Source organism: Urocampus carinirostris, chromosome 5 (assembly GCF_059441175.1).
Source record: "Urocampus carinirostris isolate Australia breed hairy pipefish chromosome 5, RoL_Ucar_1.0, whole genome shotgun sequence".
Taxonomy (NCBI): domain Eukaryota; kingdom Metazoa; phylum Chordata; class Actinopteri; order Syngnathiformes; family Syngnathidae; genus Urocampus; species Urocampus carinirostris.
Genome location: NC_142353.1, coordinates 29722085 through 29743282, shown reverse-complemented (window position 1 = coordinate 29743282; position 21198 = coordinate 29722085). Strand labels below are relative to the sequence as shown.

Genomic DNA, 21198 nt, shown 5'->3' with positions numbered 1-21198 from the left:
TCCCTAAGACAATTCCATCCATTATCTGCACCGCTTATCCTCAGTAGGGTCGCGGGGGTGCTGGAGCCCATCCCAGCTATCCTCGGGCGGTGGGCAGGGGACAGGGGTCTTCCTGAACTGGTTGCCAGTCAGTTGCAGGGCACACAGAGACAGACAACACACTCACTCATTCACACCTAGGAACAATTTGGACCGGCCAATTAATCTCACATGCATGTTTTTAGAATGTGGGGGGAAACCGGGGTGCCCGGAGGAAACCCACGTAAGCACGGGGAGAACATGCAAACTACACATAGGAGGTTTGATCTCATGACCTCAGAACTGTGCCGCACACGCTCTAACCACTGCACCGTCGTGCTGCCTGCTAAGACAACTTAATTTACTTACTATAAAAAACAGTTGGTGTGTATCCCTAGTTTTTTCTACAGAACTCCTACTTACGACTATTCGACTTACGTAAAACGGTAGATACAAACATTTTTTTCAGGATGTCGAAAAATATCCGTACATTGCTGTAAGTTTGATTTTGTATTTTGTGCACCCTTTTCCGAGTACAGGACAGTTGTGCTTCTTTTTGCCGCGTGGCATTGTGAGAGGTCACCCAGCATACCCCCCGAGGAAGAAATGAATCTCCTACTTCCTAGTTCGTGTGTAAACATATTACATGTACTGTATCTCTAGACATTTTCATTGTTTAATATCTCATGCATCCAGTCAATATGGTTGGTGTACAGTGTGAAGGAGAGGCGAGCCGTTTCTTTTGAAACAAAAGTGGAATAAGAAAGCTTGATGCGGTTGAGAAAATAGTCCAAATGCTTTTTTCTGGTCACTTTTTACCACCGAGGAGGACCTCTTGAAGCGCATCTTCCAAAAGTAAGTTAACATCAACTAAATTTATCTTTATAGAGCATTTTATTTTATTTTTTTAGTACAAAACAATACAGGTTACTTATACAAGCCTTAAACATACTTAAATAAACCTTAAACATACAAAATATACCACTGAAGTAACTTACGCACAATCATCCGTAATCTCGTTCGTAAATACGTCTGTACTCTGGAATTCCTCTCAATCTGTGTTACTGTCCCATACTGTGTTTTTCCTTCGTTTTATACAAACAACAAATGTCACGCTTAATTATTGCAACAAATATGTATTGCCAGTTCAAATCATTACATGCAAAATAAATGTTCGATTAGTTATTGGCCATAAAGAAGCTGTCATCACACAGCCACAACCTGCAGAGGGTACAAGACAGATATAGCGTTTTGTGGCGTAGCGATTACGACTTTGGTCACAAGGGTGAGCGGCTTGTGCGGTTATCTGTCGGCGGCTGATTCAGTGCGTCTGGCAGCGGATCAGAACCGACCTGAGTCTTACTTGCTATCTGCTTTATCCGAATGACCAGATGCTCCACCGCCATTTATCTTTGGACGAATACCTTCCCTTCGCTCAACGCAATTACCTTTGTGTAACCGATGCACTTAGAGTCGACAGCAGTGTGCATGGTCACTCTGGGCCGATTCCAGCGTTTAAACCTATGTCACTCACATAATAGAGTTGGAGCGCTGCTAAATAGGATGCTTAAGATTACGATCCACTCTGGACATGTTTCTGTGTGGATTAGGTGGAAGTTTATGTACATTTTTATACCACTTTCATTTTTACCATTGAGTATCTCAACATTTACAAATACTAAGTGTGCCCTGCGACTGGCTGGCAACCAGTTCAGGGTGTCCCCTGCCCACTGCCCGAAGATAGCTGGGACGGGCTCCAGCACCCCCGCGACCCTACTGAGGATAAGCGGTGCAGATAATGGATGGATGGAATACTAAGTGTACTGTATTACCTTCCCATTTTGTGCTTCAGATTTCACGTCCTTGGTGCATCACTGATTTTTTTTCTCTTTCTTTTAACACACGGAGTGTCTTCATAATCTGTGTTCTGTGCAGCCCTTTCAGACTCTGTGATTAAGGGCTATACTAATAAACATGACTTTACTTAACATATAAATACGTTTTCAGAAGCCTTATCCTCATGTGCCAAAACGTGTTTTATTTAAAAAAAAACTATTATAAAGTCTTTATGCTGGGCGTCACGGCAGCTCAGTAGCGAGCACATCCGTGGCACAGTTCTGAGGTCATGGTTTTGAATCCAGCTACCAGCCTCCTTGTGCGGGGTTTGCATGTTCTTATGTTTGCTTGGATTTTCTCCGGGCACTCCGGTTTCCTCCTACATTCCAAAAACATGCATGTCAGGTTAATTGGCCGGTCCAAATTGTCCCTACGTGTGAATGAGCGAGTGAGTTGTCTGTCTCGGTGTGCCCTGCGTCTGGCTGGCAACTGGTTCAAGATGTCCCCTGCCCAATGCCTGAAGATAGCTAGGATGGGCCCCAGCACCTCCGCGACCCCACTGAGGATAAGCGGTGCAGATAATGGATGGATGGATAGTTATCATCATACCTTTAATTAATCCTACTCACCAGCCAATAGTAGACCACCAAGATAAATATTTCAGATTTTTTTAAGACCAATTAGGCCTCATGACTTTGTTCAGACCGAATCTGGAACATCAGTAATCAGAGCAGGCTCTCGGGGCTCCTAATCGACAGATGATGACAAAGGTTCAATAGTTGTCTCACCTTACATTTCTACTTCATGTCTGTCAATAATTCAACCCTTTTACTTTCCTTGTTCATAGCCTGCAAAAAATGTTCCACGCGAATGTTCATTAACCACAAAATCGTCCAATACTGACATTAAATTCAGTTATTATAAGGCACCCTCAAGTGATATAAATCTCAAACGTTAAATCCTTATGAATATTATAATTGCCTGCGTTGACTTTAAGGGCTTTCTTAAGACGAAAGAGACTCAAGGACACACAAACACTTTCTTGTATGTCTTTGGCTCTCCGTCATACAGAAGCGTCTGCATAGCGGCTTTCACGTGGGGCCTGGCGCATGTGCTCGGGAACGCATGTGGCCGTACATTCTAAATAAGGCAACCCTCCTAACAGTTATGAATTATGGAGGGGCAATAAAAGCGGCTGCCGGGGCCCTTGGCGAGAAAGAATGAGACATGGAATAAATGACTGCTTTTCCACGGCTTGTGCTCCAACAATGTGGACGATATTGTGCAGCACTACGATGTTGCCAGCTCTGCAAGTCTTGCAGATTATGTTTGCATTGGGCAAAGCTTACTTTCATTAGAGGTCTTAAATAGATACAGTAGGGGGGAGTCAACCACCAATTGTGCAATGTTGTCCAATTTAGAAACATGAAAGAAGCCTGTGATTGGGTATGTTTATATGCTGTCAATAATCCGATTGGAAAGGGACTTTTGCCAGTCTTTATATTATATAAAGCCATGTAAACACACACAGAAATCCAACTAAGGTCCTATTGCAAGGATTCGTACTCTAATGGTTGGGATAGTCCTTTCATTTTTCGATTAATAGTGTTTATACTCATTGACTATTCGAGTGATTCAATTGTTCCATCTGGGGTATTTTGATGCCGCAAAGTACTGTGGGACTTGTATTTCAGAGACGAATGATGATGCAAAGCATTTACATTTTGTTTTCTGTCCCTTTGGCAAAAACGCCACAGGTTTATCCATCTACTGTATATACTGCATAGTGGAGTCCCCCGTTGTATCATACATAGTGTAAGTACATTTTGGCTAGCCACGTACGAGCACAGCTCCTGTAAAAACTTGATGGAACCATTTTTAGAAAGGGAGCAAACAGGCATGGCACTTTGTTTAATTTGGTTGTATCCGTCCATATATAGTGTAAGTCCATTCTTCTGGCAAGCCACGTATTAGCACACCTCTTGTGAACACATGAAGTAATGGAGAACACTTTTCCTTTATTTAATGTTATTGGGTTAATAACATTGTTCCCCCTTCGTCCTCCTTATCGGAATATTGGCAAAAACCATGTAGTCTGGGTTATTCATTTGTCTTTGAGTGATTCATCTGGTTTGCTCTATGAATCTTAAATCGTGTTTCCAATATGATTATTGACTGCATGTAAATGGTAACGAATGGTATAATTTAGATTTTAGCATAACACAAGTTGCATACAGTATAATGGCGCTTTTGTCCGTTGTGTTCAACATTAAATATTGCATAAAGCAAAATGCTTCGACAAATTTCTTTTTGAAGGTGAAGCTTTCTGTTGACCAGGCTGAAACTGAATCTTGTTTCTCCATATCCCCATTCTTGTTATTGTCAGTATTAATGATATTTTACATATTTTAACAGTCAAAAATTGAACGTTAAAGGAATCTGTTCAGATTTGTTTACCTCAGAATAGTGATGCATTCAAGAATCAGAAACCCTTACCCTTAGCTGCCAGGGACTCAAATCCTGCAGTAGCATAAAATACATGTCTCCCTGACGACGTTTGCTAGTCAGCCCTCGATTGATCTAGAAGATAACTGTGTGAATATCCTATGATCAGCTGAAATCAGAACTTGCTACGATAGACAATGAATGGGTTTCATGTTAATACGTTTAGATGTATTCGGTGATTCAAATCCAAAGAGTGCTTTTTGTGCAGGTGCGTGTGTGTGCAATATTTAATTGGCATAGGGAGTTAAAACGAGCTGATTTGCAAGCGTCAGCTCATTAGAGCTCTTTGAATGCGCTTCAATGAATTACTTGGCAAACGTTGAGGCTGGACTTGTAAGAGGAAGATATACCCTCACATAGCCCCTCTGGCCCCCACATTGCCTTCTTGATGTGCAGGAGCTTAATGTTTGCAGCCCAATCTGGACTCCTGAAAGCCGCCCCTCTTCACACCCTCCTTTGTGGCTTTCTATTTTTTCTACCCCATTCGCATCGTGCTAGGCTGTGCAGGCTGTCATGCAAATATCATATTGAACCGTACATGGTACAATCATATGCAACCTTTAAGCTTTATTTCACGTGATGTGTTCATGTTACACTGGGAAAATCGGAGCCCTGAAGTCACGATAAGGTGTCTTCGACATTTCTTAGCAGCATGTCTGCCGGAGGTGTGAACCAGCTTGTCGCACTGAGAGCTGTCAATCACGTTGACACACTAATCCGAGACATGAACGATAACGCTATGTATTTTAAACATTCACTTGATATGTGTGAGAAGAAGAACCAACTGGATAGTTAACAGGAGGATAAACATCTATAACATCTTTCTACCTTAATGCAGTGTTAAAATAATCGTAGTAATAATCTGCATTTTTATATAGCGCTTTTCAAGTCAAGACTTCCCAAAGCGCTTTACATTGTGCTTCACATTTCCCAATAGCGGCCGTGCAGCCATGTAAGGCGCTAACCTGCTTATTGGGGGCATTAGGGGTCCAGTGTCTTACCCAAGGACACTTCGACATGTAACACAAAGGAGCCGGGATTCGAACTGCGATCTCTTGATCCCAAGACGAGCGCTCTACTAGTACAACACTCTCCTACCATTTTGTGGTTTGACTTTCGCTCCAGTGCATCATGGATTTTTTTTATATTGTTGTATTTTCTGCACTGTGAGGCGTACCAGATTATTAGGCAAAAACCCTAATAATTGTCTTTTTATAATTGTTCTCATATACAAGGTGCATTCACTCGACTATAAGACGCTACCGTATTTACAGACGCTGCCCTACTTACGAAAGAGATTCCAGACGGTCGTTTGGAGGTTGAATTTGTTTGTAAGTTACTTCAGTGCTACATTTTCTATGTTTAAGGTTTGTATGAGTATGTTTAAGGCTTGTATAAGTAACCTGTATTGCTTCGTCCTTGAAAATAAAAATTTCATAAAATAATTTGCTCTATAAAGTTAAGTTTAACTTACTTTTGGAAGATGCGCTTCAATAGTTAGGCGACTTCCTCCTCAGTGGTAGAAAGTGGCCGAAAAAAAGCGTTCCGACCATTTTCTTAAACAATCAATTAACTAATCAAGCTTTCTAATTCCACTTTCGTTTCAAAAGAAAACAGCCCACCTCTTCTTTACATTTCACACCAACCATATTGAATGGGTGCACGAGATATTAAACAATAAACATGTCTTACGTTCTCAGTGCGCTGGAGATACAGTATAGAATGTTTACACACAAACTAGGAAGATGAAGCGGGGTTTTTTTCTTCCTCTGACAGCGCCACACGCCTGTAGCGGCGGAAAGAAGTACCGCAGTACTTTCCTATACTTGGAAAAAGGTGCACACTATACAAAATCTAACAATCTACAACAATGTCTGGATATTTTTCGCCATCCTGAAAGAAATGTTCGTATCTACCGTTTTTCGTAAGTCGAATGGTCGTAAGTAGGGGAGTGTCTGTATGTGTATATATATATAGATATATATATAATTTTTCACATGGTTGGTTATGAAATGGATTTCCCTTGAAAATCGGTACATTCTCTAATTGTGAATCTGTCTTTTGTTGTTGCTCTGATGGAAAAGCATGCTAATCAGCGAATAGAGCAGTTTGCACTCCAGTGTACTGCACTTGTGTGTCAACGAGTGCGTGCTTGGGTCACCATTTACAAATTGCTTCGCACAGCCAGTAGTCAAGAGGGCCTGCCAGTAACTTGCTTTAAGATTTCTCTACTTTGGCGGCGAGTGTACTTGGCCCTTTTGAAAGAGCTGAATCTGTCGCATTTTGGAATAAAGACACATTTACTTGTGTAAATACAGGTTGAGATTTTTTTCCTCTTAGGGAAGTAAAATCCAAGCAGGGATACAGTGAATCATAATTTAGTAGGTTTTTGGACCTAAACACGAATAGCCAAAATTTGTTGTTGAAGGAGTTCACGAGCTGCATAAAATAAAGTAACCCTTTCAAGATTTCTTCATTTTCCTCATGTTGAGGTTTTTGAGTTTTTCCTTGCCCTCATGTAGGTTTTAAATCGGGGGATGGTGTAATAATAGTCTGTGGTTTGCAATCATCTATGGTCTGTGCAGCCCTTTGAGACTTTTTGTGATTAAGGGCGTCACAAATAAAAATGACTTGACTTGACCCTTGTTCAAAAACATGTGTCTGATTAAAGTATTGTTTCACTTGTTTTACAATGTGTTTTACTCTTTTCTCTCGTGAAAAAAATTACAAATTACCTTACTGTAATTGTATTTCAGTAAAAAAGGAAAAATAATCCATAGATTGATCAATATTGTTTTACATGACAGATTTAAAGATTTCTTATTTTATATAATATCTCAAATATTTCAGCCATTTACAAAATGAGATTTTAGATATTTTATTCTGCATTTGATGAGGAAAAAAAATCAACAGAATAATTATGATTAAAGTAAATGTCTCACCTGGTTATGAGGTTAAAATTTAATAAAAAGAAAGAGAGATACAAAAATCATAAAATTTTAAGAAGATAGTTAATTTCATTATATATGCCATATGACACATTCCCACTTGGTTTCTTTGTTTGTTTATAAGATGAGTGCAATAAACATTAAAAAAATAAAAAAGAGAACTTTTTGCCGACATGATCTGTCGTTTAGACTTGATTTTGCTCTTTTTAAGTATTGTTGTTCTTATTTCAAAAAAGTTTGAACATTATTGTAAAATAACAAAAGTACGGTAATATTAAAACAAGCAAAGTTTCCCACTTTTTGGCCATCATTATATGCTGTACGACCTGATTTTGTCCTTTTTAAGTTTCATTTTTCTTTTTTAACAAGATTATTTTAATATACTAAACTGGGAAAAGAAATTCAAATGAGTAAAAAAAATATTTCCACTGTAAAATTGTAGCTATATTACATAATACAGCAGACATTTATCCAAAATGGAGATCATAGAACATTCATGTATAATTTAGTGTATGTGATTATGAGCCTGTGTTATTCACACAACCTTATTTAGTTATTTATATAAATGACAAGTCAGCACAAATTATCCTTAAAAGGAAATCCTTGTGTAAAATTCATTGGCATTCACACATGTATCACTCTATCGTTTCTTTTTATCCCCTATTATTTCGCATCATCCCACTTCGAAATAAAATTGAACGTTCCATTATTTTTTTGTCCTGCTGCAGTTCTAATAAACTGGCCCACTGATTTCATGCAACATTTTCTTCTAGTCTACGATTGTCGAGGAGATTTCCAGCCGCGCGCAAATCCACTCTCTTTATGTGCTCGGGACCGCACACACTCGACCGTAAAGTATACGTCCATGTATAGTTAACGATAATGCATGTTGCATTTACCATGAGGCTGGAGCAGGGTTATTCTCTCTGCTGTTTTCAGCACTAGCAGTGAGGCTTTATGATAATGACTGACTCCTTGTTTGTCTACGATCTAATACCTACGTTTTCGGACTTGACAGTGCAATTAAAGAGATGCAGGGTGCTTTGTACCTTCTGCTGAATCAGCACCCTTATCCAATGCACTCTACTCACTTTAAGACCAGGGAAGCAAATATGCTTAAATGTGAAACGTTTACGCATGAGAACCTGACCTTTTGAGAAAGTTAGTCTGTTTTTACTATTATGCTGTTATTGTCTCTCATTGTCTCAAACTTGTTATCTATGTTTTACAGTGGCATGAAAAATTCTGACATTTCTGCATAAAACAACCATCAAACGTCTTTTTTTGAGGGGGTCAGAATCATACCGATGACAAAAAGATATCCGCTTTTCAATAAAACCACCCAAACATCATTATTTAATGAAGATAGCATGCAAACATGAAAACAAGTAAGAATGGGGAGGAATAAGTAACTGAACACCTGGCTTAAAAATGCTCACGAACAGGGTTGGGTAGGGTTACTTTAACTTGATTACTTTCAATTACTTTTGGATTACTCCAATACCAAATATGCTAATAGAAGACAAAAGAAACTAAATATGAATAAAATTATGACTCCCAACACGTGGTAAACTTTCTCTCCTGGCTTTGATCTCTGGCAAAACAAACATAAAATGTGACAGAAACAAAATGAAAATAAATCCAAACAGCTTGCCAACATCATTTTTGCCGTTCCATGTATTCCGTTACTCCCCAGGCCTGCACATTAATTAATTGTATTCATAATTAGTTTCTTTTTACTTTTATTAGCATATTTGGTAATGGAGTAATCCAAAAGTAATTGAAAGTAATCCAGTTAAAGTAACTTTACAAACCCTGCTCACGAATTAGCACGAGTCTTGACGAGAGTGTTAATAGGTCGGTCTCTACTATTTTGTTATTTTTGTCACTCATTTATTCCCAAATTGTTATCGTCTTATTTTCTACAATGATATGAAAAAGTAAGTGAACCTTTTAAAATTTCTCACGTTTCTGCATAAAATCAACATTAAATGTAATCTGATCTCTGTCAAAACCACGTAGAAGATAGAATGCATCTGCTTTAAGTCAAAACAAGTCGCATTTATTTGTATAGCCCTTATCTCAAAAAGTCTCAATGGCTGCAATATCCAGGCTTGTCCTTATCCCTTATTTGGCCATTAGAAAGGATAAGAAAACAATGGTATAATGTTGAAATCTCTTATAAAAAATGTGATTCAAAAGAAACAATTTCACTGAGGTTTTAAAACCAATCTGAGGGCTGAGCATTCCACAGCAACATGGCCCGAATGGAGAACTCTTAATCCTACAGATTTTTTCTTGGCTCATGGAATCACCAGTAGACCAGCATTTTACCCACCCAAAAATGTATACGTTTCAATATTTAATGAGGATAGCACGCAAACAATGACAGAAGGGAGAGCAACAAGTAATGTAACCCTCTGACAGATTTTTTCAGGTGTGTGCACAATGACAGACAAGTAACTTAAAGCTACACTACCTACTGTATGACACACAGCTGGTAAGAAGCGTCACTGTCTCATGAAAATGCCGATAAGCTATTAGCATAACACGAGGCGAGGAGAGGCAGATTCAAATTAAAACTGATTTTAAAACTTCAACTTGCAAACTGCCATGCCCTTACAGGACTCCTTATTCTTATTATTCGTCTCAATCATCGATTGTAAATGTCTGATGTGTACCCTCGCTTTCAAAATGTATTTTAATGATCACATAAAAGATTCATCTAATTATCAATCACATTTTGTGGTATTTTTTTGCAACTCAATGAAATGCATGCATTTAGGTCGAGAGTGGATATTTGCTTGTTTTAAGAGAAAGGATGTCAAACTTATCTTAGCTTGGGAGCCACATGATACATAAAACATTTTTGCGGGGGCCAGACTAGTGAATCAATAGCGTGTCTTTTAGCTGGAGGGCTGGGAGTCCTTCCAGAGCCTCACAATTAAAGTATGATATAGAGGTTTGTTTATAAAATTATTATTGAGGATTTTTTTTTTCATTTTTTTCACTAAGATTTAATCTCTTGTAGTGTTTATCAACTGATTTTTTTTTTTTAAAACAAAACAACAATTTGATTCATTCCCACTTCAGTTTATCTAACTTGGGGAAACTCGTGCAGACTAGTAGCAAACAAACACTGATTTTAATGACCGATTTAATTTCTTTAAGGTCCTTTTGTTTTTACATAAAAATGGTCACCTGAATATGGAACTTTGCTGTCACATTTTATATCTATTATATTATAATAGATAGGCTCTTGAGGACCGGGTTGGCCACCCCTGTATTATAGAAAGTCGATAAAGCTTTAAACTTTGGCAAAGACACCCAAATTATATATATTCTTATAGTTTTAAACAGCGTGTCTGTGACTTTTATTTTAAATTATAAAACATTCTCAATGTTATCAGGATGATAAAGGGTACTCAGCAAATAAAGCTACAGTGGGTGCTTTGCAAGTGGTGCCTGACTTTGGCGACATCCGGTGGACATATATAAAACTGCAAGTCGATGTTTGATTCTTTTATTATTTTGCTTTTCTCAACATTATTTTACATATGTGTTTTAGAGCCTACGCAGTTGGGTCATTAGAAAAGAATACTTGAACTTAGTTGTACTACATGCCAGTTGGTCTGCATCGCTCTGCAGAGGGAGTGAAAATCTAAGTGGCAGGAAAAGGGTGGAGAGGAAGGCGGGACGCATGATTGTGGCCAGCTAATTGAAACGTAACACATATGGATCCCAAACGTTTCTATTACCACCGTGGGAAAGGGAAAAATGTTTGCCTTCGCTCTATCAACTTCTCACTTCAACTGCAAAAAAAAGCTAAATTGAGAACCCCACTTTTGACCCATAATTTCACTATTTCATATTTATGACCTAGCTTGAACTTCAGCCGCCTTCTATGGATACAGGTCAGAGTTGAAGGGTCAGTCATCCAAGCAGGAAAGCCTACTCAAGCAGAACAAGGCATCGTAAAACAATCCACTCGGCACCATCTGCAAAGGCGTCAAATCCCCGACTAACGCTTGCGTGTTTGCGTAGTTGTTGTGTGTCCGTGTGTGAGATCGCACTCGTGACGCACAACACAAACACAACTCAATGTGACCAGATGGGGACAGAAAGGTTACGGAGTGGACATCTGTAACTAGATGGTCCTAGTGCCATCTCAAAGCTTGGAATGCGCATTAATGCCATGATAACAGTAGACCCCCTTGATAAGGCATTAATCCATTCTGGGGAAAGGGGAAAATACCGTATGGGGGGGTGGTAGAAATTGATAGTAATCACCTAACAGGTTCCAAACCCCAGTATCCCGGATAAAAACGTTAAAAAAACAAAATGATATATAGTAAATACTATTTATATGTAATTTATAAGTTTAAAGATTAGTAGCTATTTAAAATAAGGAGTGAAGACATCTATGGATTTTGAACTGGTTATCCTGGAAGGGGGGTTGCCACTTTTAACCCTCCTTCTAAAGGTTTCTTATTTTCCTCGTGCTGGGGTTTTGAGTGTGTCCTTTCCCGCATGTTGGTTTAAGGTGATGGTGTCATTGTAACCTGTGAGTTCTTGAAGACATCACAAATAAATGAATAAATGTTACTTGACTTGAACTTGCAAGGAGAACAGGGGAGAGATTCCAAACTCAAGATAGGAAAGTCCAACCTGTTATAAAAGTCTTCCTGTGAGGCCTTTTGTTTTAATAAATCTCTGGCTCCAAAGAAAATCTGCCTTTAAGGGTTTTGAAATGTAAACAACAGCAACATGATTGGCCAATCGTGATAATGATTTATGCAGTACATAATAGTCAAAACAACAAACAAACTGTGTGCAATAATAGTTAAAATGACAAAATGCCATCATATCTCCTAACCTACTTTCCGAAATGTAGTCAACACATTTGGGTTTTCTGTTAAATCTTTGAATACGATCAACAATTCAAATGTGCAAATGATATTTATTATGCTTAAGAATCTGCCCCTTGTGTTGAGTTAAACGTGTCATCATTATAATTATTTTATCAATTTATTTTCTGATTTTTGTTTCTGTATTTATGCAGCGCTTGCTGTTCCCTTGGAAACTGTTAACTGTATAGTGTTTGACTGTTTCATGTCAATTTTGTTTTGATTTAAAGGATATGTAAAAAACTTTTATAAAAAACGGTATTTGTGCGCCCTCTGCCGGGCCAAAGTGGGACGAATACCCCATAACTTACAACAAAATGCAATTTGCATCGATTTAACATGCCTAGTGGCTCATTCATGCAACACAACAAATCGATGAGGAAATAAATGGCCAAATCTATTAATAATTGATTTGTTGCTGCTTCCTTAGTAGCTTAAATTTTTTAAAAAAATCCCTCATTTTGGTTGTTTTATACAAAAACACATCATTTGGATTCAAGATGATCAAATTTTTGCGGATGTTCAAAGTGGAGCAATACTAAAACCTTGACCTAAACCAATTAATACACCCACTTGTTTTGTTTCACGTTATTCTATTTATAAACCATCTGGTGCTAGATTTTGCTGTGTTTGTGAACTGTATCTGATGCATATATGTATCATCTAGTATCAGGTGCAGTTTCTGGTTCGACTTGAGGCTCAGCGTGAGATGTGGGCTACTTGTTTTCTATTCTGGGCTGCCCTGAAGGAAAAGCCCATTAATGAAGCCGCTATTAATACCGGAGCTCCCTGGAGCAGGTCACGCTTAGGGCTGCCCCAACTGGACTCACCCTTATGTGGTTTGAGCCGGGCTTTCGCTTATTAGTTTTCCCAAATTGAACATGGCATAGGTTGTGCAATTGTTTACACAAATTCATGTTCAACTCATTTAGTGCCATAATACAGAAACATTGACCTTGGGTGCTAAAACCTAAAACTACGTTTCCTTTGTTTTATTTTGATAAATCTATTATAAAGTGTGGAGCACAGTTAATCATTAAGTATCAAGCCTCTTGGAATGATTTCAGTTTGATCAACCATCGGATAATGGGAACAGTGGTTTTGATCAGATCTGTGTCCACACATTGAGGAATTCCCCACTTCCTATTCTTGCTTTCTGTATACAGTGATTGTAGTCTAGCTGGCCCAATATGGCGAGTATAAGCGTAGTTAAGCAGTGTGGTCAGAGTAGCGAAGAAATGCATCTAGTGTTAACGAGTCAAGCTGTTTTTTTTTTTCTAAAAAGATGACCAAGTCCCTTCGTCATGACCTTGTGCATCAAAACATGTTTACGAAGTGCCCCCTGCTGGACCAAAGTGCTACTACAAGATTGTCACCCGATCAAGAGGGAATTCAATGCACTCTTTTATTTGCATTAAACTAAAATTCTGACTGCCGCGTTAATTGCGTGACACAACAAATCCATATGTAATCTGTTACCAACGCTTTCAATAATCGATTTGTATCTATTTTATCAATGAGTTGTTGCAGCCCTTCTTGTATACCATGTGTTTAAGAAAAAAAAAACAAGAACACAAAAACCTTACGCCCGACTTTCTTGTTCTTGCAGGACAGCGACATCCAGAAGAAAATCGACCATGAGATCCGGATGCGCGACGGGGCCTGCAAGCTGCTAGCTGCCTGCTCGCAGCGAGAACAGACCTTGGAGGCGGCCAAGAGCCTCCAGACCTGCAGCACCCGCATCATGGCCTACATGTCGGAGCTGCAGAAGATGAAGGAGGCTCAGGTCATGCAGAAGGTGACGCGAAGGTCCTCTGACGCCGGGCCCATGGACGACCGGCTGCCGTGCAAGGGCAAAGTAGCTATTTCGGGTAAGTGCATTTGATACTTGAAACCTTGTTCGTGAGGTCAGCGAGGCGGATAGATTTTTGAGCCATTGTGGCGTGTAATCTGATTTTTACCAGGCAGACTCTTCATTAGCGCATGCTGAAACGTTTATTGAGCGTGCTGACGGTCTCTCTCGCCCATTGCGTCGCCGCTGAGAAAAGGAAAATGCACGATTATTGAGTGGAGTACGCCGCTCGTCTCATTCACGATAGTGAAACTGGTTAGAACAGATTAAAATGGTCTTTAATGTCAGGGCAGCACGGCGGAGCAGTGGTTAGCGCGTGTGCGGCACAGTTCTGAGGTCATGAGATCGAACCTCCTGTGTGGAGTTTGCATGTTCTCCCCGTGCTTGCGTGGTTTTCCTCCGGGCACTCCGGTTTCCTCCCACATTTCAAAAACATACATGTTAGGTAAATTGGCCGGTCCAAATTGTCCCAAGGTGTGAATGAGTGAGCAAATTGTCTGTCCCTGTGTGCCCTGCGACTGGCTGGCAACCAGTTCAGAGTGTCCCCTGTCCATTGCCCAAAGATAGCTAGGATGGGCTCCAGCTCCCCCGTGACCCTACTGAGGATAAGCAGTCCGGATAATGGATGGATGGATGGTCTTTAATGTCATCGAAAACCATTTGATTAGTTGTGGCTATAGGGATGATTGGGCCTAAAGAATCGAGCCTGAGCCCTACAAATTAACTTGATTTGAGGGACTGAGACCGGAGCAAACCTGAATTTTCATATTTTATTGTACTTTTTTTTAATTAGTGAGGAGGGTGGCTTCTCGTTCGCTGTTTTTTTTTTTATTATCCACCCGTCATTGTTATTTGTTTCTTTTTTTGTCAAGGATTTGAACGGTGGACTTTTACCCTTTAAACACACATTAACAATACTGAAGACTTATATAGTAATCCCTTTGTTTTATTTGTATGTATGTATATATTTTTACAGATCTCCGTATACCTCTCATGTGGAAAGACACAGAGTACTTCAAGAACAAAGGAGGTGAGGATTCGTTTTTGTGATCCCTGCAGAATGACGCATGCTTAAGCCAGTGATAAGCGGAAGTATGCAGTTGTTGTCCTTGGATCAATACAGAGCAAAAAGCATCTTTTTTCATCTTTCATAAATTTAAAATCTTTGGCATCTTGAGGAAGTCAATGTGGGTTCATACGTGCACAATCGCTTGCCTGGAATGAATTGCCGTGGCCTGCATGTCCAAGTGACCCCGTGAGACAGGTAGTGGACTTTTAACAAAGCTTAATGAGGTCATTTGGCACACCGAGACGCAGTCTGAGCCGTGAGGCAAAGACGACTAAACCACGTGTCTCCCTCATCGTGTCGTATTGTGTATGTAGCAGAATGGGTAACATCTGTTTAACTCATTTGGTGCCGTACTGATAAATACGTTTTCAGTAGCATTGTTAAAATATGTTATTTATTTATTTTAAAAAAAAATTATTAAGGGTTTACCGCAACTTATTCCTAAGTATTAAGCCTCTGGGAATAATTTCAGTAAGAAAAATCACCATTAGATAGCAGAAGTCCACACATTGAGGAAGCCCCCACTTCCTAGTTTGCAAAGAGCTGCTTGTAAACAAGAGTAGATGTTTATCAATCTTTCTAATATATTTATTGGTGGTGCCTTGACACGAACCCCCGAAACCTAGCTAAAGTGTGAATTTTCACTAAAACAGGTTCATCCTTTCCAAAGCCTATAAGTCATACACACATACAAACAGATTCATGATATTATTTTGAATGGATTTGAATGCTTGCCTATATTGGATCCATCTCCAAGATCTGATGTTCTTAAGGTTGCCACGAGATGATGCCAAAGCATTGACTTGACTACATTTTCTCCAGAGAGAGCCTCAATTTGATGTTGTCGCTTGCAGAGCTCCATCGCTGCGCAGTTTTCTGCCTCCTGCAGTTAGGAGGCGAGATCTTCGATACAGACATGGTGATTGTAGACCGCACGCTCACTGACATTTGCTTCGACAACACTATCGTATTGTAAGTTTTGTTCTAATTCCCCTTCAAATTCAGCCCAAAAGTCTTTTAAGTGAATGAAACTGACTGTATATTTTTGTTTTTTGTAACAGCAGCGAAGCCGGCCCCTCTTTCGAGTTACGCGTGGAGTTGTATAGCTGCTGCTTGGAGGAGGACTTCTCAGGGGGGAGTACCCCCAGGAAGCTTGCCAGCAAGCTGAGCTCCTCTTTGGGTCGCTCGGCCGGGAAGAAACTGAGGGCGGCCATGGAGCCCGGGTCATGCAGCCCGGTGAGCAACGGCGGGGCTTCTCCTCTCCTGCTGCCCGTTCCTTCTGTGGCGTAAGTCTGTTCTGTAATCCTCTACTTTAAGGCTGCAAAAACTAATCGAGAAAATAGATTATTAAAAGCGTTGGCCTCAAACTTCATCAGCGGTTCGTTGTGTCCCGTAGTTTATGCGTCACTCAGCAAGTTGATTCAATGCGAATTTGAGTGCATGGAACTTTGTGGTGATGTAGTCTAGTCGGGTTGTTGAGGGGACATGCTTGTAGTACAATTTTGATCCAGCAGAGGACGGCCTTAAGATCAAATTTCGTTGCACGACGTCCCCTTGACCCAGTGACTACTATGTAATAGCATTTTGGTCCGAGAGAGGGCGCCTCGACACTGTATTTAGTTGCATGAGGTTCTCTTGATCCAACGAAGTACTTGCATTCTCCGATGTTGCCTCTCTCTTTTTTTCGCACTTCATCCAAAAAGGCGTATAGAGTACATTTGTAAGTATTTTTGCTTACTGTTAGGCTATTTGACAAACACTTGGGTCCTTTATTCTATATTATAGAATATTCCGTCGTATTGTGCACTTTTTTTCTATCTGTGCCAAACTTCAATATTTGAATACAGACGCTTCCTGTACTTCCTCCTCCGTGCTAAAAAGTGGCCGAAAAAAACAATCCAACCATTTTTCTCAACCGCACCAAGCTTTCTTATTCCACTTTTGTTTCAAAAGAAAGGGCTCGCATCTTCTTTACACTTCACACCAACCCTATTGGATGGATGAATGAGATATTAGACAATAAAAATGTCAAAGTTCTTAACGCGCTGGAGATACAGTATAGAATGTTTTCACACAAACTAGGAAGAGGAAGCGGATTTTTTTCCCTTCCGGGTGGATGCTGGGTGAGCTCTCACAGCGCCACACGCTGGTAGTGGCGGAAAGAAGAACTACAGTACTGTCCTGTACTCGGAAAAAAGTACACACAATACAAAATCTAACTGCAATGTCTGGAAATTTTTCGACATCCCGAAAAAACGTTCGTATCTACCGTTTTTCGTAAGTCGAATGGTCGTAAGTTGCTTTGAACCCGACGTTTTATTTTTTTCCCCAGGCATGGTGCATTGCAAACATAATGTTAATAACAAAAAGACCAAATGTTAGCACATTTTTACCATACATTCTGTGAGTGTGTTTGCCACCCCATTGGTTTTGATGATTCTGTATAAGCCAGGCCCCTCCCCATGCGCTGCTTACTATTCGCTAAACTTAAAACAACTCTGTGCCTATAAACTGACCCCAGTTTTAGTACCGTAAATTCCAGACTATAGAGCGCACCTGATTATAAGCCGCACCCACCACATTTTAAGAGGATAACTGCTTTTGTACTTACACAAGGCGCACCTGTATATAAGCCGCATGAGCCCACATTAAAACATGTAACACAATCACAAATTCAACCCAAACCCGACTTTGAGTCCCGCGATTGTAACTGAATATAAAGTACACAGTCCAAAAACCACAGCCGGCAAAATTAACGGAAAATTATACCGGTACTTAAGGTTTGATGCAGACCTGCTGAGTCCGGGTCCCGTTGAAAATAATCCAAGGGAAAAAAATGTATATTTCCAAAGGTAAGGGTGGCAAAAATATATATCCACTATTGTCTTCTGTGTCCACAAACACGTCTCACCTTTACTCCACTTCCCGTCAGCCCCTGTTGTTTTCGCCCCTTCTTTTTGATTCGCCCGTGGAAAATATATCAGAATAAGTCTCTAAAATAAATACATTACAAAAATATACAGTTGCAAATACATATTATACATGGTTACACATATTTACAAAGAAAGCCGGTACAGCGAGAGAGTTTTTAAAGCTTTAATAATAATATTATAACTTTCATCCCAAACCGTGCCTGTCAAGGGTAGCAAAATGCTACTAGCAACACGCTCGCAACACAGTAAATGGCTCTGTTAAAAAAACATACCGTACTTGTAGTAATTACGGTAAACTGTCCTCATCATCCTCCTTATAACTGACGTCATCAAAGTCGTCTTCCCCAGTATGGGAAAGAGACCATGACATATAGACGTCGTACCACGCTCCCTTATTCAAAAACACGTTGGCAACACGCTCGCACACGTGCCTTTCTTTTTGCAATTTGCATAGTGAGGATATTTCTACGCTAATTTAATTCGTGCACAAGCTAAGAAGTTGCAGTCTTCCTCGGCGCATATATTCCACCGGTCTAAACCTTACCTTTTGTACTCAAGCGCCGCTGGCGGCTGTTAGAAATATTACATAAATTGGCCGCATCACTGAAGAAGCCGCAGGGTTGAACGTTTGGGGAAAAAGTAGCGGCTTATAGTCCGGAATTTATGGTATTTCTTTTTATAGTTGTGAATATGCCTTAGATGAGAGTTTATAGAGTAGGAAGAATGTCCCTCGAGAGAATATGCTTGAGATGGCAGAACCGCAACTGTATTCAATTGTACTTTTTACAGATATGTAAGCAATGACCATCCTCCATTTCTTCTAACAGTGGATTAAGGGTTGTAAGCCACATGATGGGTGAAGGAGGAATAGTTAGCAATCAGGATGTTGAGAATCTTGATCGTTTTCTAACAAGCAGTGGAATAACAACATTTTAATAGAAACACGTTCCAATACAGAGAAAGGTAACTGCGTTCCAGGAACGTGTTCCTTTGTACGTGTTCGTCCCAACAGTGTTCCCCACCAAATCCAAGATCAAACCTACCCCCTTAGTTAAGGAAATTGCTCCACTAAAATGGCTGCACAGGGTGCATGACAGGTCATTCTAAAACTTGTGACCTCTCCACAGCGGCCCCAAGTACCACCTGCTGGCTCATACCACCCTGTCGCTGTCACACGCCCAGGACAATTTCCGTACGCACGACCTCACAATCTCCGGCAACGGTGAGCATCCGTCCCGCTTTCTCTTTTTCTCCTCTGCCCAATTACCCATCTGTCATCCTGCTTTCCTCCTGTGTGCCTCACCCTCCTCCAACACTGTCTGACAGACACTCGTGGTCAAGGTCATCGAGTGTAGAAGTGGTTGAAGCGATAAAGGGGTTCCCCGCTGTTTTATCTTTCAGCTGTCCTCGAAAACCTCTATCCAGCCTTCACAATTTTGCACTTTGTGTTTTGCCTTAACGGTAAACGGCTAGAGGGCTTGTCGACAGGCGGGCTTCGGTCGATTAACCTTTTTTTGTGTGTGTTTTTGTGTAGAAGAGTGTTCGTACTGGTTGCCTCTCTACGGAAGCGTGTGTTGTCGCCTCGCAGCACAGCCTCAGTGCATGACCCAGCAGATGATGAGCGGACTTTTGAAGGTGTCGGTAAGTTGGAAGCTAAGTACAGTAAACCCCCGGGATACCAAAATTAATCCATTCTCAGGTGGGCATTTCAAGGTGAAGTTGTCATATGGTGGGGGGTTGAAACCTACAGTAATTAGCCCATGCAAGTGTAAAGCCAAGGAGAAGCATTCAAAATAAATATGAACAGACACTCCCTTACTTACAAACTTTCAAGTTACAAACAACGGCACATACGAACATCTTTTTCGGGATGTCAAAAAATATCCAGACATTCCTGTAAGTTAGATTTTGTATTGTGCACCTTTTTCGGAGTTAAACTTAACTTCATTTATCTTTATAGAGCATATTATTTTATGAAATGTTTGTTTTTTGGACAAAACAATACAGGTTACGTATACAAGCCTTAAACATACTTATATAAACCCTAAACATAAATAATATATAATATAGCATTGAAGCAACTTACGAAAAATGTCAACTTACGAACGATCGTCCGGAACTTATTCGTGAGTAGGGAAGTGTCTGTACACTAAATATTACAGTAATCCCTCACTATCCCCCGGTTTACTTTTCACTATTTTGCCACTTCATGGATGCATCATGTATTGTGTTTTGCATTCTGATGGGCTAAATTAGGGGCCACGATCCTATGGGTAACGAAAACAGGTACCATACCAGGTTTATTTTCATGAGTACATCTGGCTTGGTGGTAAAATTCACTGTTTTAACGCCTTGAGGACTGGAGTGTAATACCGCTTTTCTACCACTAGCAGCAATAGCACTGTAGATCTTTTCTACCTTTGAGGCTGTTAAGAAAAAATGTCATTCGTATTTTTTACCATGCATTTGAATTGCATTGAGTTGGATTCCAACCAGTTGATGGTGTCCCATGCCCACTGCCCAAAGATGGCTGGGATGGGTTCCATAAAGGAATTGTCTTTATTTTCAACGTAGTAAACAGATTATACATTGCACTCCAGGCTAAACATGTAATAAAGACTTTAAAGAGAAAAAAAAGATTTTAAACAATGATATGCATCAAAACACACATGCCAGTATAGAATCTGCTTTTTACCATTTTCTTGATAGTTTTCGCGAGTTATGAAAAAATGACAAATGATCAAGCTTGTGGACTTTTAAAGGACTGTTTGTAGATTTCAAAGATGTCTACGAGTCCCATCCAAAAAACAGAATGGAAGACGAATAATGACCACTTGTTTCCAGAGATTAGAACCGTGATCATGTCAACTTATTCCACAATGTAATGTGACTAGATGTAAGGTAGGGACGCCATAACCCGAGGGTCAACTGTATACTGTATAATGAAAAAAATAAAACTTGACGCTAATATTGTATTCCTCACACAGCAGTTGGGAAGTGGCCCTCATAGTTGGACTAAAGTCTACGCCATCTTGAAAGGGACAAGCTTGTCCTGCTACCAACGACAAGAAGACGCCCAGGACGGCGTGGACCCGGCTTTCACCATCGCCATCAACAAGGTCACTACAAA

General features: G+C 40.1%; 1 protein-coding gene across 4 annotated transcripts in view; it reads left to right on the top strand.

Moving 5' to 3' along the window:
- The window catches only part of rtkna (rhotekin a), a 124796-nt gene that overhangs the window by 93872 nt on the left and 9726 nt on the right, over positions 1-21198 (top strand). For all 4 annotated transcript variants that reach the window (XM_088336410.1, XM_088336411.1, XM_088336414.1 and 1 more), the window contains exons 2-8: positions 13824-14085; positions 15043-15096; positions 15990-16107; positions 16197-16421; positions 19196-19290; positions 19603-19709; positions 21056-21187. In XM_088336410.1, coding sequence (XP_088192536.1) covers positions 13824-14085; positions 15043-15096; positions 15990-16107; positions 16197-16421; positions 19196-19290; positions 19603-19709; positions 21056-21187 — 993 coding nt within the window. The remainder of the gene's footprint in view (positions 1-13823; positions 14086-15042; positions 15097-15989; positions 16108-16196; positions 16422-19195; positions 19291-19602; positions 19710-21055; positions 21188-21198) is intronic.